Source organism: Primulina eburnea, chromosome 8, assembly GCF_022965805.1.
Source record: "Primulina eburnea isolate SZY01 chromosome 8, ASM2296580v1, whole genome shotgun sequence".
NCBI classification, from domain to species: domain Eukaryota; kingdom Viridiplantae; phylum Streptophyta; class Magnoliopsida; order Lamiales; family Gesneriaceae; genus Primulina; species Primulina eburnea.
The window spans coordinates 3161897-3180747 of NC_133108.1; the positions used below are offsets into that span (position 1 = coordinate 3161897).

General features: G+C 35.5%; 3 protein-coding genes across 4 annotated transcripts; all 3 read left to right on the top strand.

Moving 5' to 3' along the window:
• The first annotated feature begins 672 nt into the window (after positions 1-672).
• LOC140838445 (probable beta-1,3-galactosyltransferase 2) lies at positions 673-5251 on the top strand. Its single transcript, XM_073204750.1, has 11 exons — positions 673-1151; positions 1725-1821; positions 1914-1981; positions 2070-2281; positions 2450-2513; positions 2621-2693; positions 2788-2908; positions 3977-4064; positions 4151-4276; positions 4376-4485; positions 4697-5251. Exons 1-11 carry the CDS (start codon positions 1039-1041, stop codon positions 4843-4845), a joined length of 1221 nt encoding a protein of 406 aa, XP_073060851.1. The 5' UTR covers positions 673-1038; the 3' UTR covers positions 4846-5251.
• A 2429-nt stretch (positions 5252-7680) lies between these two features.
• LOC140838446 (WRKY transcription factor 6-like) lies at positions 7681-10756 on the top strand. 2 transcript variants are annotated; one of them, XM_073204752.1, is made up of 5 exons: positions 7681-8125; positions 8255-8359; positions 8536-8985; positions 9687-9800; positions 9880-10756. In XM_073204752.1, exons 1-5 carry the CDS (start codon positions 7817-7819, stop codon positions 10552-10554), a joined length of 1653 nt encoding a protein of 550 aa, XP_073060853.1. In that variant the 5' UTR covers positions 7681-7816; the 3' UTR covers positions 10555-10756. The 2 variants fall into 2 exon arrangements, with proteins under 2 accessions (XP_073060853.1, XP_073060852.1); XM_073204751.1 differs by having other exon boundaries at positions 7684-8125; positions 8530-8985.
• Positions 10757-14950: 4194 nt separating this feature from the next.
• Positions 14951-16310, top strand: LOC140837689 (uncharacterized). The gene is made up of 2 exons (XM_073203801.1): positions 14951-15956; positions 16095-16310. Exons 1-2 carry the CDS (start codon positions 15029-15031, stop codon positions 16154-16156), a joined length of 990 nt encoding a protein of 329 aa, XP_073059902.1. The 5' UTR covers positions 14951-15028; the 3' UTR covers positions 16157-16310.
• The last annotated feature ends 2541 nt before the right edge of the window (positions 16311-18851 follow it).

The window sequence follows — 18851 nt, forward strand, 5'->3', positions numbered from 1 at the left end:
AATCCAAATTTGATTCGATGCAACAAACATCTCCGTGGATCTTCCAAAAAAAATAAATAATAATAGATACATTGTGAGATGGTTTTCATAGTTTTTTATCTGTGAAACGAGTCAAATCTATCCATATTTATAATAATAAGCAATACTTTTGTCGTGAAAAGTACACAAAAACTCACGTGTGATCTTCTTACGTATCAATTTTGTGATATATATTCTATTTGGTCAGTCATGAAAATATTTCTTTTTTATATAAAAAAATATCACTTTTGATTATAAATATGAGCAGAGTTAACCCGTTTAATGAATAAAGATCCGTGAGACTGTCTTACAATAAACATGTTCTAAAAAAACACTTTTCATAGTGATTCAAATAGGAGATTCGTTTTTTGTGACTCGTGGGAATGTGTCACAAAAGTTTTTGTGAATAAATAAATCACAAAAACTCTTGTGAAATGAATATATTTTATATCTGAGTTATACACTAAAATGTATTATTTTTTATATTATAATTATTATTTTTATTTTATTTTATTATAAGTATAAATATAATTGATTTTTATCACGAAAAATAATGTGTGAGATTTAAATTATAACCTCAATTTTTTAAAGCAATATAACTTTGAATTGATGTGGGATCCAAGTCCGCAAAACTGTTAGTTGATGGATGCCCTCCATGACATGAGGGAGAACCTGTCGCCCGATAAATTGTTGAAAATGATAGATTGGTAAAGTCAGTATAAGACCGTGGAATCTGGTAATCTCCCTTCCCTCACTCGTGCTTCAAGTCCCTTCCCTGCAAAGTGTTCTGCAATCACCACACATATACTTACAGAGGCAAGGAATAAAGTGGAGGGAATAGAACCTGAGAGAAGGAGGCAGCTTTTCTTTTTTTGGGCTCCTAAAACTAAATCTTTTTTACGTTTCTTGACCGAGAATATCATCAAATTCTGAGAGAATTTTGGGTTTCAGGTTTATAGAAAACTTATTTCTCATGTGGGAATATCTTGAAGAATTTTTGGTTTAGACGGATATTTTGAAATGCACGTGAAGAATAGAGGGGGAGAGCAGGTTTCGAGAAGTGTTGTGTCCAACAAATGGACGTTTTTTCTCTGTATTGGCTGTTTCTTTGCAGGAATGCTGTTTACCAATAGGTAAAAAGATTGCTGCTTTTGTTTCTTTTGAATTTGTATTTGTATTGGTTTGTTTTTTTTATTTGATTCATTTACCTATTTGCTTTTGTACACTCGGTTGCTTTTAATTTTTTTTCCCCTTTTCAGTGGTTTTTAAAACTGAGTATTTGTGTATCAAAAAAAAAAGAAGCTGGGTATTTGTTTGTTTGCATAAACATTGATGATTTTAGAAAATCGAATGTCTTTTTTCGGCTGAGATCCAAATTCTCGTGGTTTTCAGATTTATGAGTGAATTTGTTCTGTTTTCCTCGCTTTAGAGGTAAATGCTAGTATGCAGTTATTCTTTTTAAAAAAGTTATATATATAATTCTTCTGGAAAATACACTAATTTCTGTCATAAATCTAAATCTTGAATTGTGCTGATTCATGTTTCAAGTAGTTTTAACTTGGATTTCCTCTATCTGGCTCTTCTAAGGAAGCTGCTTAAATTTGGTTGGTTGTTGGTGATGGAGATGTAGATCTTAGTCAAATTTCCTGGTATTGTATAAATTAAACATGGAGCTTGAAAATATTAATCATGATATTTGGTAGCAGAATATTGACCGAGCCCGAATCAGAAGGCTTAGGAAGAACAACTGCATCAGAAGCCGAAAGATTGAAATTGGTATCTGAAGGCTGTGACCCAAAATTTGTGAGTCTTCTAACTTTTCCATAGTAGATAGATACATTTAGCAAGTCTTGAAATATATTTGAGAATGATCTTTGGACTCGATTCCTCTGCAGACAAAGGATATCAAGAGGGAACCAAAGGAAATCTTTTGGGACGTAACGAAGAATCAACAAGCTATACAGTGAGCTCGTGTTGTTTTTTTTAGCAAAAAAAAGTCTTCGGAGTAACTGTATTGTGGGTTTGACTAAAAGATGCTGCATTTGAAATAGGACGTTGGACCAGACCATTTCCAATCTTGAGATGGAGTTAGCCGCGGCAAAGGAAGCACAGGAGTCGATCTTGAGTGTCTCCCCTGTATCAGAAGCTGCAGCACAAACTGTTCCTTCTGGCAAACGAAAGTGTTTCATGGTTATTGGAATAAATACTGCATTTAGCAGTCGAAAAAGGAGAGATTCAGTTCGTTCTACATGGCTGCCACGAGGTTCATTCATGGATCTATTAATCCAGAATCATATTAATCCAGCTTATGAAAACAAATTCTATCCTCCTCTGTAGTGCATCTATCTACAATCATTACCCCTTTAACCATAAAATATACATTTAGATGAATATGAAATACTTCCTAAAACTAAAATCATGGAAAAAACAGGTGAAAAACGAAGCAAGTTGGAATCAGAGAAAGGGATCGTCGTTCGCTTTGTCATCGGTCATAGGTGGGACTCAAACTAATCTTCTAAAGCAACCAATGTATGCTTGTATTCTACTTTTGCATCATGTTTTCAAATATGATTCTTTTGACATAAAATTTTCTATTGGCCAGTGCAACTATAGGAGGCATATTGGATCGAGCCGTTGAAGCAGAAGATAAAAAGCATGGAGACATCTTGAGACTGGTAACATATTATATTTCGTTAGTTTGCTTTTCGTTTCCTAGGCCTTCTTTAGCAAGAGGCTGCAACAACAAGTGTGCTATTTACTTGTGATCAGGACCATGTCGAGGGTTATCTCGAGTTGTCTGCTAAGACCAAGGCTTATTTTTCAACCGCATTTGCTTTATGGGATGCCGAGTACTACGTCAAAGTTGACGACGATGTCCATGTTAATATAGGTAAAACAGACTTCCTCCTTTTCTTTTTGCTTATGCTAATCATCGAAACGAACAATTATAAACTTAAATTGCTCGAAATCTACGTTTTAGTGAGGAAATGTTAGAATATTGCCCTGTAAAAAAAAGTGATGATAAGGGGTAGATACTGTTCGATAAATGAAGAAGATGAGTAGTGAACGAACTTTGAAAATGTGCCAAGAAACGACTTGTCCCACATTAGGAAATGTGCCAAATAAGGTCCTCTTTATTAACTTCAATTTTGAGCTAAAAGTTTGGACCTCAAGGGCACCAGAAATTTTTAGAAGGGAGAAGCACTGATAGGCCGGCTCGGCTCGGTGCATTGTGGTCTTTGACCGATATCAATCTTTTTGGACCAAATTTATTTGGAAAGTAGTACCAGCGACTAGGCGTGTGGGTGCGTGAGTTTCACTGGTTTTGAATGCGCAGCACAGAACCATGCGCGCTGCTGCGCGTATTGTCGCGCGGGTGCGCTCGTTCCACTGATTCTGAACGTACCAAACAGTGTGCGCGTCCCTTGGCTAAGGTTGCATATGCTTTAGGCTGCTGTCCGCACCAAACAATGTGTTCCTTGACGAGTCACATAGAGTTGTGACTCCTCTACACATCTGGTCCGTAAAGGCGTGTCTCTTCTACGCATCCAATGATCAATTATAAATAATCCCTCTCATATATCGTTAATTTTCTTCTTGCCATCTCGCTGCATATTATATTTCTTGTACTTGAAAGTTATTTCGTATTTTTGTTCGCTGCTTTTGAAAGCTCTCGATTCAAAGTCGTTATATCTTAGAGATGATTGTCTGCAACGTATAACACTTTGATACCATAATTTCGTCTTATGGACAAAAGAACATCCTTGCCTCGACTTGCTGTTAATGCACTTTGATCAGAACTGAGAGAAAGATCAATGACAAATACAACTCGGTTAACATTGTATTTTCAATATTTATTTCGCTGTCTTCTGAGCACAATTTCTTGTGCTTATCCACTCTTGACAGATTGGATCTCCAGAATCATTGCTGAGTTCTTTATTATCCTGTTTTCCTGCAGCAACTCTCGGGGGAATATTAGCAAGACACCGAAAAAAACCAAGGGCGTACATAGGATGTATGAAGTCCGGTCCCGTCCTTGCTCAGAGGTATGCCAGCTAAACCTCTCAAACTTTCCCATTCAATCTACTTAGCTTTTCATCAGGTGTTTTTTTTCTCGAATCACATGGCGCAGGGGAGTAAGATACCATGAACCCGAGTACTGGAAATTTGGGGAGACGGGAAACAAGTATTTCCGTCATGCCACGGGACAATTGTACGCCATTTCAAAAGATTTGGCTTCTTACATTTCGGTAAACCAGTTAAGTTCCATTTCTTGCTTGAAACTAAGATTTAAATAACAGGTGATGTATCTAAATCTTGGTGATGCATGTGATGTTAAATTCTCCAATTATTGCAGGCATGTTTTGCACAAGTATGCTAATGAGGATGTGTCTCTGGGATCTTGGTTCATTGGACTTGACGTTCATCATATCGATGATCGTAGATTTTGTTGCGGAACCGCACCTGGTAAAAGACCTTCTTCTAAACTGTCCACGTGACCAAAATTACGCATTCGCTGCTTTTTCTTGATTATAAGAGTTATCAGGCCTTGCCTGTGGTTGGTTATCCACAGTTGCCTGAAAAATCTATCGTGTTTATTTGTGCAATCCAATAAATACTTCAATACTATTTTTTTGGAGATGTTCACGTTCTCTGCCAACCTGGAATGTCTCTGCAGATTGTGAATGGAAAGCACAGGCAGGAAACCTCTGTGCTGCCTCGTTTGATTGGAGCTGCAGCGGGATATGCAGATCTGTCGATAGGATAAGGGATGTCCACAGAAAGTGTGGAGAAGGAGAGGATGCTATTTGGAAAGCTGTCTTCTGATTCTGCCGATCATCAGCACTTCCCAAGTCAGCAAGAACACAAGATTCCAGCTACTTTCTCCAGTTTTCTTGTATATGATTACACAGAGACGTATACTCGAAAGAGTCGTCTTCCAATGCTTCTCCATTTTAGTAGAGAAGTTCATTCCAACTCCAAATACAGTCTAGGACGCAGTCCATCAGCTCATTCCATGAGGTTGATCCTTTTTTCACTCTTTCGGGCGCAAACTTCTAAGTGAAAAGTTGAGTTATTATGAAAAGTTATTTTTAGATATTTTTGTGATGTCTGCTGTTGTTCACGTCATTAGCTCACCATGGCCGCAAAAACCCGACCATATATATATGTATGTATGTATAGGTTTGAGCCTGTAATTACAATGTTTATGATCTTTTTCTGGAAGATATGTATATATGTACGTGCATCAGGTACATATAAGTTTTCAAATTTTGCTAAATGAGCGAGGAAAACAAAAGACAAATATTGTTTATGTTTTTATAAATATTAGAGAATGTAATCGTCATATGGCAAAAACTTGTGTGAGACGGTCTCACGGCTTGCATTTATGAGACGGATATCTTATTTGGGTCATTCATAAAAAATATTATTTTTTATGTTAATAGTATTACTTTTATTGTGAATATGGGTAGGGTTGACCCGTCTCACAGATTAAGATCCGTGAGACAGTCTCACATGAAACCCATTCTTGAGATAATTACTGCAAATCTTTTTTATTATAACTCAGTAATCATGATTCACATGTTATCATACAAAAATTCCTTACAAACCGGAGTCCGAAATAAACATGTGGAATACTGTTGGGACGAATCCATAACTTTCGGATTTCAATCCCGAAAGTTCCTAAAGGTATTTAAATTATAATTGAGGAGATCATTTTCTTAAATAAATAGTTGATCGAAGTTAAAAATAAAATATCCTCTCAAAAAATATGAAGATTATTCAATTCAATACGTACGACAAATTCCCAAATATTTTATCAGAGATGTGGTCACTATAGTAATTATAAAAAATAAGAAGACAGGGCAATTAATTCGGTCCTTTTGCACGTTGGAGTCAAGCGTTATCCCGAACAAATGATAATAATAAATTATTAAAATTTGGGATATTTATAATAGGATTATAATAATACCTAACCACGTTATTTACGACAAAATTATGCAATTTTACGTATAACATAATCATGGATGATTACTTGTTTTCGCCAGTTTTTAAATTAACTATAAAAATAATAAAAATATCTGAATGTGGATATAGTGTAACTAATGAAATTTATAGGGACCGCCATTGTAAATAAGGCGGAGATTTTCTAGAACATGTCAACCTCATCTCCGTTGACAAATAACAGAAACAGAATCACAGTCATTTTGCAGTTGCTCCCAAAACTTTTGCATATTTTCCAAGTGGGTCCATAATTAAGTGGACCATCCATCTTATATACGCATAGCTCACTTCCTATGTTGGGTCACAATATTGACCACTGTTAAGATTGAAATTTGTACCTAATTCAACCTGAAAAGCTAGTTTCAAAGGAGAGGTGTGTCTAAGACCATACATACAACTCTCATGTATTTTATTCAACCGATGTGAGACAACTAACACACCGCCCTCACGCTCAGGAATGAACATCTGGTGCATGAAGTTTACAAATAATCCAATTATGGATAGAACGAGTGACCCAACTATGGACAATGCAACAGATAACGGTGGAACTCGAGCTCTGATATCATGTTAAGATTGAAACTTGGACATAACTCAACCTCAAAAGCTAGCTCAAGGAGAGAAGATTGTCCAAGACCATACATACAACTCCCAGGTATTTTATCCAACCGATGTGAGACAACTAACAACCCTTTAAATGTCGTTTTTTTTTGGGTTTTCTAATTTATCGTTTTTTTTTTTGGGTTTTCTCATTTATCGTTTTTTTTTGGGTTTTCTCATTTATGTTAATGCAAAAATTTGTGTGAGATTGTCTCACGGGTCGTATTTTATAAGACGGATCTCTTATTTGGGCCATCCATTAAAAAATATAACTTTTTATGATAAGAATATTACTTTTATTGTGAATATCGGTAGGGTTGGTCTGTCTAACAGATAAAGATTCGTAAGACAGTCTCACAAAAGACCTACTCTTATGTTGATGTTATTGAAAATGGTACATTCTTTGTTCTTCTTTGATACTTAAATCTTTATTATTTATGTACTTAATTTTTCTTTCTACTCTTTGACACTTTATCTCTTGTATATGTAATTTTTCTTTCGTTTTTGACTTTTAGAGGTTAAGCCATCGGTATTTCAAATCAAGTTGGTTTTTCAAACTTTTGCATATTAAATATATAATCAATGGAAACAGGTTTTACATTAACTACATTTCTTGACTAATACCATACGGCCACCGACATATACAACAATTTTATTATCATACTCCTAAAACGTGATGATTTAATTTTTAGTAAGAAATTTGATTTGATGAATGATTTTATGACTACGTTAATCTTCCTTCAAGATTGGTAGTACAGCAGCAGTACGAATAAGGATCAAAGGGAAGCCAATTACCACTTCAGGCAGGAAGTTTTATGAATATTTCAGACGACAATAGCCTCATCGTAGGGTTGATATACCGTCGAAAAATATTGATATGACATTATAAATTTTTGATTTCGTCAGTCAAAAATAATAAATTAATGTAACAAGAAAAATTTGCAAACGTAAAAAAATAGTCTGCCCTTGACCAAATTTAATGTGAGCAAGATATGAAACAGGACCAAAAATCAAATCCCTTGGATATCTCTTCAAACAACACACACGCACGCGCGAACATTACTAATTTCTCCCTCTTTATATTTGGTCTTGGTTCTCTAGTCCCATTCTTCCCGTTTTGTAGGCGAGTCATTTGCTCTGATCTCACTAGACTTTGCCATTTCCTCTCCCCATTCTTTCTTTCTTGTTATATATTATGGCCAAAGGAAGTGGACTCTCCTTTGATCCAGATCACAATTCTCGTTTGTATACTTTTCTTCAACCCAACAAAACCCATCGTCATCTTCACGCCATCAAATTCATGGACCAGTCCTCTTCCTCGCCACCTCCCACCACTATTCACTTCCCTGTAAATCTTAACTGTTGCACCTCCATGGTTGATCATGAAGACAAGAGGAAGGTCATCGATGAAATGGATTTCTTTTCCGACAAGAAAGGCTGCGCCGCCGCCGATGATCTTCATGTTCAGGAAGAGAACACTAGAGTCGTGGATTTCAATGTAAACGTGCGTACGTTCGAGGAAATAAACCTGTTTTACTGTATTATCGATTGATGTTGTTATTGGGTTCTTCATTTGACGTTTTTTCTACTGATAAACGGTTGATTTGTTTGCGAATTATATATAATTACACAGACTGGTTTGCATCTTCTTACTGCTGGGAATACTGGCAGTGATGGGTCCATCGTGGACGATGGTATATCTTCCACCTCGGAGGACAAGAAAGCTAAAACTAGTGAGGTATGGAGACCAAAAATCGTTTCAAGTCTTGATTCTGTCCATTATACAAACTTTGCTAAAAAGAATGATTTAGGACGATTGATTCCCCGAGAAATTTAACAAAATCAATATTTTGTCATCGAATCTTTAAATATCGTTAAAATGAGACTCTTGATTCTGTCACTACTCAGCAACAGCTGACAGTTCTACAAGCTGAGCTAGAAAGAATGAATTCTGAGAATCGCCGTCTGAAGGACATGCTAAATCAAGTAACAAACAATTACAATGGCCTTCAAATGCATATGATCAACCTTATGCAGCAAAAACCGATTGATCACAACGGAGGTGCTGCAGAGGAACACAAAAATGGCGTTGGGAATGGACTCATGGTTCCTAGACAGTTCATGGATCTTGGATTGGCGGTTTCGAATGACACGTATGAGGCATCCTTGTCATCATCATCCGAGGGGAGGATTGGCCGTGATCCGCCACCAGAGAGTGATAAGGAAATGGGCGGAGGAGAGGATCAAAGTGTCGAGAACAAGGTTCCCAGGCTAACCCCCTCCCCTAAAAGTGTTGATCAAGCTACCGAGGCTACTATGAGGAAGGCTCGTGTTTCAGTTCGAGCTCGATCTGAGGCTCCTATGGTATGTATAAGTAACGCTCGACTAAATAATCTTTGTAGAATCTATATATCATGCTGGCAAAATCTATTAGAACATAAAAGTATCATCTCACTTTCAACTATTTCGAATTCTCAAGATAAGTGGTATCGAACATGTATGATATTAGAGCAACGTCGACTGGGTTCAAGACTCGATCGAGGACCTTTGTTGCTAATGTTCCGTAACATACCGGAATATTGTTATCGATCTTCCATGCGAGTCTGCGTCGTTAACGAGTCATGAACTTGATCAGCTTTCATCGAGTATAAAATTCAACGATTTTAATTACCTAAAAATGAGTACGAGTCAAAATTTTGTCAGTCTTCCAAACTTTTTTTCCACATCTAATAAAATGCCTTCTAAGATGGTCCAGGATCGCCTAGTCACGCGTTCTGGCAAGACTTTCCTCGATAACAACTTGAATATGCTGTCTTAACCCCACTGCATATGTACGTAATTTATGACTATGATTTAATAATTGATTCCCAAACTATAGTTCTATTAGATTGTAATACAACTCTCATATTAACGGTGTGTGGTCATGCCATCTACATGTGAATGTGCAATATATTCTGTTCATCCGACTTCCCTCGATATAGATAACTTGAGATTGATTTCTGTTTCTGTCTGTTTTCTTGTAATTGCATATAGTAAAATGGTTTTTGGTTTGAATGTTTGATTAGATCACTGACGGATGTCAATGGCGAAAATACGGGCAGAAAATGGCTAAGGGAAACCCATGCCCACGAGCGTATTATCGTTGCACCATGGCCGCTGGTTGCCCAGTACGAAAACAAGTGAGGCTTCTTCGTCTCCCTTAAATCAGATTTGACGAATTTCCTTGGTCTAATCTCCTATTCCATTACATGATTCTAGGTTCAAAGATGCGCAGAAGATAGAAGTATCCTCATAACAACATACGAAGGCAACCACAACCACCCATTGCCTCCAGCCGCGATGGCTATGGCCTCAACCACATCCTCAGCAGCAAGAATGCTACTCTCGGGTTCAATGCCTAGCGCCGACGAGTTAATAAACCCGAATTTCTTGGCAAGAACACTCCTCCCTTGTTCCTCGAACATGGCAACCATATCTGCATCCGCGCCTTTTCCAACCGTTACATTAGACCTCACGCAATCCCCTAATCCATTTCCAAGAACACCCTCGAACCAATTCTCGATCCCATTCCCAAATCCACCTCAAAACATAGTTGGAAATGGGAATCCGGCTGCTGCCCTTTTGCCACAGATCTTAGGCCAAGCTTTATACAACCAGTCCAAGTTTTCGGGCCTACAAATGTCGCAAGATCTTGAAGGGGCTCATCAAATATCTTCTTCGCTTCAAGTGATGCAGCATCAAGGTCAGCAAACTCAGTTGACAGATAGTGTAAATGCTATCGCAAATGATCCGAATTTCACTGCTGCATTGGCTGCTGCCATTTCTTCGATCATCGGGGGCCCATATCAAGAAAATGGGAGCAATATTAATGCCAATAATAATGGCAATGGCAACAACAAAATCAACTCATCAAGTAATTTTCCAGTCAACTGATGATCAAAGCACTAGATTTTTTAAATAAACATTTCATCTTTTTCTGTTTTGTTTACAGATAGATAGGTATATCGATATAGTACAATATTCTTCTTTCATGTTTCGAATAATTCTTGAAAGCCAAATTGTTATTCAATGTAGACAAAAATTGAATAGAAAAATAATGGGTTTTGTGTGGATTCGGAAAAGTCTTTTTTGTATACTGTGTAGAACTTGTCAATGTCTTTGTATTATCCTAATTCCTATGCTTAAAGACAAAATAGCCCGATGGAAAACGTAGCATAAAATGAGATGAAATTCAGTTGAGGCAATTTCTTGGATAAAATTTTATTACATTTGAAAAAATTAAGATTTTTTTGATAAATGGACACGATTTGAAGATTTTTTCTTTTAATTTTTTTTAAAAAAATCTCAGTTTATATCTTGCTAAATCCGTCGTATTAATATTTGACATGGTTGATGTTCTTTTGAAGTCACATTCATCCGAAAGTCAAGAAAGGAGTCCACGAAGAAATTAAGGTTGCGTTCGGATCGAAAAGATTTGAATTTGAGATAAAATTTGAACGAATGATTTAAAATATCTTTATATTGAGATGAATAAATCAAAAATAACTATAATTTGACATCAATTCTCAACTCAATCAAACTAATTAATTTGTTATTATGGAATTTAAATCATTAGTCCCAATCCATCCATCTAAAATGCAGCCCAAGAATTTTTTTCTCTAATCTGAATTTGTTTTCTAGTCTTTTGGCCCACTATTATGACTGCTTCTAGAAAGAAATGTAACTAATGCCATACACATGAAAATAAAAATTATAGAAATATACATATTTTAATTCACAATAAGTTTCATATGAGTTGATCTCACGTATTTATATTTGTGATACAAGTCTATTCAATCTATGTTTGAAGTGAAAAGTGATATTTTTAGCATCAAATTAATATTTTTTTAATGAATCGGATCGGATATGATATCCGTCTTATAAAATTGATTAGTAAGACAGTGTCAAATGAGTTTTTTGTGTTTAATTAATTGAAATCATCCAATTTGTCTGTAAACTCATCTTCTTTGGATTTGACGGTAAATTTGGGAAGAAATCTTTATACGTCGAAATAAATGATTAATCTAAATAGTTATTTGTGGATATGATTGATATTATAAAAATCATTTAATTCTAATTTATGTATTATAAACTTTATATTGACTGAAATAACATTTAATTTAAACAATTTATTATTCTTATTTAATAAATAATTATATATATACAAAAGTGAATTGCTATTCCTTTGTGCGTGTATGTTTTTTATATTAATTTTAACAATTTTATTCTTACATAGATATTTATTTGCTTTTGATTATGGAAATTTTAAGTTCTAAATAAATGCCTAAATTATTTTATTTTACTGAAAATACAAATTCTCCATTAAATTTAAATAAGAAAAAATTATTAATTACAGAAAACTCCATTATTTTTAGATGAATCTTACGTACTGTGATAATTGATGCTTCATGTGGCAACAATTCCCAGATTAAAATTCATCCATTAAAAGTTTACTGATAAACAAATTTCAAAACCTGTTTCCGTCCTTATTGGAGAATTAGAGGCCATCAAGGAAGGTATCAAGATTCAAGGTACTATATGACAAACAGTTTTATAATGTTCAAGTAACAACAGACTCCTTATTGATAGTGCAACCAGTCACGAACTTTAAGGAAGATATTAGTTATGCGGATCTTCGCATTTCAGAAGTCATATACATTATTAAAAAAACCCGTAGTTGCGGAATTTATTCATGAGAATAGATTGACTAATAAAGTAGCTCATAACATTGCTGATTTTTCTTCTTACTACCATTCCTCTTTTGTGTGGGTGAATGGTGAGTTTCTCTCTTGGTTAGTAAATCTTGTAATAATTGATCACAGGTTTTACCGTAAAAAAAAAAAGTTTATTTTATTAACTAAAAAACTGATATAAAATTAATGGAAAATGATGCAGTTCATGATGAGACCTTGTCTTTATTTGATATTTAATAAATTTTTAATTAATTTCCCAAAATCACGTTTCCCAATTTTTAAATTTTTTTCTTTTTCCCCATTTTCAAAACATTATTTTAGTTATCTGAAATATTTCCCAACATGATTTAATTTAACTACGATAATAGTCTTATGTTTTCTAAAAAAAATCAAATATACATTCAAAAATAGGTCTTATGTGAGACGGTTTCACGAATTTTTATCTGTGAGACGGGTCAACCCTACCGATAGATTCACAATAAAAAGTAATAAACTTAGCATAAAAGTTATACTTTTTCATGGATTATTCAAATAAGATATCTGTCTTACAAAATACGATCCATAAAACCGTCTCACAGAAGTTTTTACATGAGTTCAGATGCTCCAAAATATTTCCCCAAATCTCAAAACCAAAACCAAGTAAAGCCCAATTGTATCGACTTAGCCCCTTGTTTGTCTACACCCCCACCTTGACCCTCGTTTAATCGAATTCAAAACATTATTACAAAATTTGACTCATGACATAAGATTATGAAACGATATGGAAATGTAATATGATCATAAATGAAATTGATAAATATAAAAAATTATATTATACAATAAAATTACTTTTTATATTATGTTTGATGTAGATTGATTTTTGATCAAATAACTTTTGTACTTATCTTATCAACCACGTCAAAACATTATTTCATTAATCACAAATGTTTCTCGTGTAATCTCAGTCAAATATTTTGTTGAGTAATGATAGATTGTACCATAATAGCTAGGCAAAAACTTGTGTGAGACGGTCAGGTCATATTTGTGAGACGGATCTCTTATTTGGGTCACTCATGAAAAAGTATTACTTTTTATTCTAAGAGTATTACTTTTTATTGTGAATACGAGTAGGGTTGACCCGTCTCACAGATTATATATGATTCATGAGACGGTCTCACATGAGACTCAATAATAGCTAATAACAATCATTGATATCGCGATTAAATGTTACATACATATTTATATTTGTGTCTGATCTTTACAACATGTGCGGACTTCAAAGGATTTCGTGTATTTTTTTATGTTGCTCAATGCAAGGAAGGATGATTTGTTTACTATATAGAAATTAAGTCTTTACTACGGGGAAATAGGTGCATTAAATTGGAACTGATAAAAGAGGCTACACTATTTTGACCACCTATGTGCCAAATTTGACGCAATATTATTTAAATAATAATAAAATATTTATTATTTTAATAATGAGATTTATAAACGTATTAGAGAAAGTAACACCCAACCAAGTCTATGTATTTATTTATACATCAATTTAGGGTTCACACAACTTTTTCAGAATACAGTGACTTTAAAATTATTACGATATTTTATAAATGTAAATACTCATCGATTAATATCATAAATCCGATTTTAATCCAATCCATGTTTTAATGCACATGATTTTTTATTTTTTTTCAAAAAAAATAGTTTGTGAAAATTTAAATAATCACTTATTATTTTTTAGAATATACCATACGCCGATCCCAAGAATGCGAACAGAATTCCTGGGATATAAATCATACCACGATTCATATGTTCAAAATCAAATATTTTCTAAATATCCTTGATTTGATTTTTTAAACTTTTCAACGAATAATATATAATTGATACAAATTTATTTGTTTTGTTTAAATTTTTATTTTTAATTAAGAAATTACATTAGTTTAATTGCAAAGTATCTGGAGAAAGCTAACACAAAATAATTTTTAAAATATATATATATATATATATGTGTGTGTGTGACACACACACATATATATATATATGTCATAATATTGTATATATATATATATATATCTGTGTGTGTGTCACACACACACATATATATATATATATGTCATAATATTGTGTGTGTGTATATATATATTAGTCATAATATTGGATTTCTGGAAACATTTTAGCTGAGAATGTTTTTGAAGAAAATAATAATTTTTTTTGAAATTTCGATATTTTAAAAATCCTGGTTCGAACACTGAATTTTCGCTGAATTCCTCGTTTCCCGAAAATCCTGGTTATTTACTTGGGCTTTTCAGACGGAAATGCTATATTTTATTAATTTAATTTATATGGCTTGTGTCAAAATATAAGATCACTGCAATGCGTCGGAGAGGAATTGTGGAGTATAAAAATGGAACAGAGAGTAAACTGTAAAGTGAAATGAAAGCCTTGCATGTGTGTTGATCTGACTTTGAATCAGTCTTCTTGTATATTGTCATTCTCATTTAAGGCTCTCCGCCACTTCCCATCCGTTTAACGCGTGACATTTCCATGCATGCACACACTCTGCATTAATGGGGGCGTAGAAAAAATAGTGTAAACTTATCCATCATTGGTATTTTCTCAGCTCTATATAAACTGATCTGTTCCAGTAATGCTGAGCATCCAGAGTGAAGTGAGAGTTCTAAGCTTATATATTTTAAGCAATGGGGTTCTTCTCACGGAAATGGGTGCGTGCATTGGTGCTTTTGCTTGCGATTATCTTGAATTTGAGCGCCAATGCCTTAGGGGATAGGAAACTTGAAAAGGATGATTGGAGAGGTGACGATTGCAGATTCAGTAGGAGAGGGTGCTTAGGGAGAGGAGGATTTGGAGGTCCACGAGGCGGCCGTGGGCTTGGTGGAGGAGCTGGAGGGGGTTTGGGAGGAGGTGGAGGGCGTGGTGGAGGGCTGGGAGCAGGAGGAGGTGGAGGGTTTGGTGGTGGTGGTGGACTAGGAGGTGGTTCTGGACACGGTGGAGGATTTGGTGCAGGGGGAGGTGTTGGAGGTGGTGGAGGTGTTGGAGGAGGCGTTGGCGGAGGTGGCGGGTTCGGCGGTGGTGGAGGAGGTGGAGTGGGAGGTGGTTCTGGTCATGGCGGAGGATTCGGAGCTGGAGGCGGCGTCGGAGGTGGTGGAGGTGTTGGAGGTGGCGTTGGCGGAGGAGGAGGATTCGGTGGTGGTGGAGGAGGTGGAGTGGGAGGAGGTTCTGGTCATGGCGGAGGATTCGGAGCTGGTGGAGGCGTCGGAGGCGGTGGAGGTGTTGGAGGAGGCGTTGGCGGAGGAGGAGGATTCGGTGGTGGTGGAGGAGGTGGAGTGGGAGGTGGTTCTGGTCATGGCGGAGGATTCGGAGCTGGTGGAGGCGTCGGAGGCGGTGGAGGTGTTGGAGGAGGCGTAGGGGGAGGTGGAGGATTCGGTGGTGGTGGAGGAGGTGGAGTGGGAGGTGGTTCTGGTCATGGCGGTGGATTTGGAGCTGGTGGAGGTGTGGGAGGCGGTGGAGGTGTTGGAGGAGGCGTAGGGGGAGGTGGAGGATTCGGTGGTGGTGGAGGTGGTGGTGTAGGCGGTGGTTCTGGACATGGAGGAGGATTTGGAGCCGGAGGTGGAGTTGGTGGTGGTGGTGGTCTTGGAGGTGGCGGTGGAGGAGGAGGAGGAGGAGGCGGAGGAGGTGGCTTAGGTCATGGTGGTGGCCTTGGTGGAGGTTCAGGAAAAGGCAGTGGTGGTGGCGGCGGTTTTGGAGTTGGAGTTGGTGTTGGTGTAGGAGTTGGCGCCGGAGCAGGGAAAGGTTCTGGTGGTCACTGATCTTTGTGATCACTGCGTATCACTGAGTTTTCTGTGCGTTTTAATATTTCAATTTGACAAAAGAAACATTTGTGATTCTGTTTGTGTGATGCTTTCTAAACTAAAATACAAAAAGAAAGCTTCCCTATTCAAATCAAGAAAATAATTACTGTTTCGTTTGATATCACTACTATGTAAAACAATCTATCCTCTCTTTATGGGGATCATACATATTATGTCTCCATGTCCGAATAATCCCACAAATCCTTAATTTAACATTAAAAACAAACTTTTAATAATTATATTTACACAAAAAAGTTACGTATTGAATATTATTAATTAATACGAAAACATAAGTTTTATTTCTAGCTAGTAGTCAAATTATATTTTGAGCGTTTTTACAAAAATAATTACAATAATCTCAATCAATTAAAGCATACATTTAAGCATACATTTAAGTACAGTATTACATTAAAAAAGATATATTTATAGAAATTGATGGGTTCTTCAATGATTTGAAAAAGTCAAATTTATAAATTGTAATTTAGGTTTTTCTTATACGGTATCACATGTAACAGCTCCATTATAATAATAATATAATTACTAATAAAAACACAAAATAAACAATTAATAACCATTTAAATAAATAAATAAATATATAGATAGATTGCTTCTCCAAGTTATAAGTGAGCAGTGTCAATTATCTTAGATACTTGGCATGATATTTCACCTACTTTTGCCTATAAATACCATCATTCCATTAGGAAAAGATAAAAAAAAAATAGGGCAAAATAATTCATTAAAAAAGATAGAAAAAGAAAGGTGAGAAAATGCCAAGAATTGAGAGAAATCCTTGAAAATTAGTAAATCTTGTAAAAAAAATTCTGAAAGTTTTATCTAAACTTCCTGTCAAACCCAGAAACAAGTTTGTGCAACAGCTGTAGCAAAAGTTTTCATGAATTACTTCAAAAAAAAAAAATCTTGGATAAAACTACCATCCTCATTCTTTAATAAAAAATAATATTTTTAGTATAAAACGTAATAATTTTTCTGATCAAATAGAAAATAAGTATTATAAAATTGATTCATAATATATGTTTTTGTGTTTGTAATTTTATACATATTTAGATATAATCGCGTGATGCATGTATGTATACAATATCTCAAATTTTAAATCTTCAAGGAAACTTTAAATAAAATAAAAATGAAACTAATTTGCAATATATAAAATAATAATCGTCCCCCTTAATCTTTTGCTGGTTGACCTATCAGGTCAACAGACATTAATACGTGATAAAACAATATGGGAGTGTTTGGTTTTCTTGATTAGGTGGGTTTATTTTTTTTAAACCCACCTAATCATTCGTTTGGTTCGGTTTTTATTAAATCAAGTCAATCCCTCCTATGAATGATTAGGTTATATTAGGTAGGTTAAAATAATACCTCCTCACCCCCTATGATTATTTGTCTCACTCTTAATACCTCCTATTTTTCCAATTTTACCCTTCTCTTATATTCAAACTCACCACCACTTCCCGTCACCGACCGCCGTCGCCGCCACGACCGCCGTCGTCCGACCACCGGCGCCGACCGATTTTTCCGGCCGGCCGTTTCAGGCCGCCGCCCCGTCAATCGTTTCCGGCCGGCCGGTCGCCGCCGCGAAGGGAAATGGCAATTTTGTCTTTTCATCAAAAAATTCAAAATTATCCTACACTTAAAAATCGTATCAAACATAATATTATTTTACACCATATATTACAATCCTACCACAATCATTTTCTTTATCATTTACATACTAATCATTAGTTTATCCTATCCTTCCAACCAAACGTAGCCTATGAGTATAATACAATACAATAATTATCTCCTTTGGCTTCACAATAATAGCCTCCGACAAACTGATTTAATTTTATTTATATAACTTTTATTAATATATTAATATTAACATTAATATTATTTTGTGATATATATATATATATGCTGGTTGACCTATCCCGTCAACAGACATTAATACGTTACATTATTTATGAGTAAATAAATTTACTCATATAATTTCTGTTGACGGGATAGGTCAACAGATTAATGAAATAATATATATCTTTTATTATTATTATTATTATTATTATTTTGTCATATGAAACTAGGGCTGGGATCGGGTAGGGACCCGTCCCGTAACCCTCTAACCCGATCCCCGTCCCGATAAGAATTGGGAATAAAAAAAGATTCCCGATCCCGTACCCGACAAATATCGGGACCCGAATTTTCGGGATCCCGAATGTTCGGGATCGGGTCGGGAAGGGAGACAAAATCCCGATAAATATTTTTTACTTATGTCCTGAAACGAAGGCTCTCAAATCGTGTTTAGCTTCTGATTCAGGTACTAAATATCAAGAAAGCACTTCTTTTTCATTGGATTTTTCTGTTCATCTACATGTTCATGAATTCATATGGAGCAAGAAAAGTGATCAGGCGAAGAAGAAGAACATAGTGAAATTCGCGGAAGATGTGAAAGATTCAAGCAAGAAAATCAACAGTCGGTCGTACATAAATGAACAGACAAAATTCGGAGAAATTCGAAAGAGTTGCAGGTAATGAAATTCAGAAAATTCCTGCAAATCATGTAGCTTTGTACAGTGGGATTCTCAAGGATCGTGTGCACAGAATGCAGTATTCTCACTGAATTTTCATTATTATGACCAAAAATGAGTCATTCATT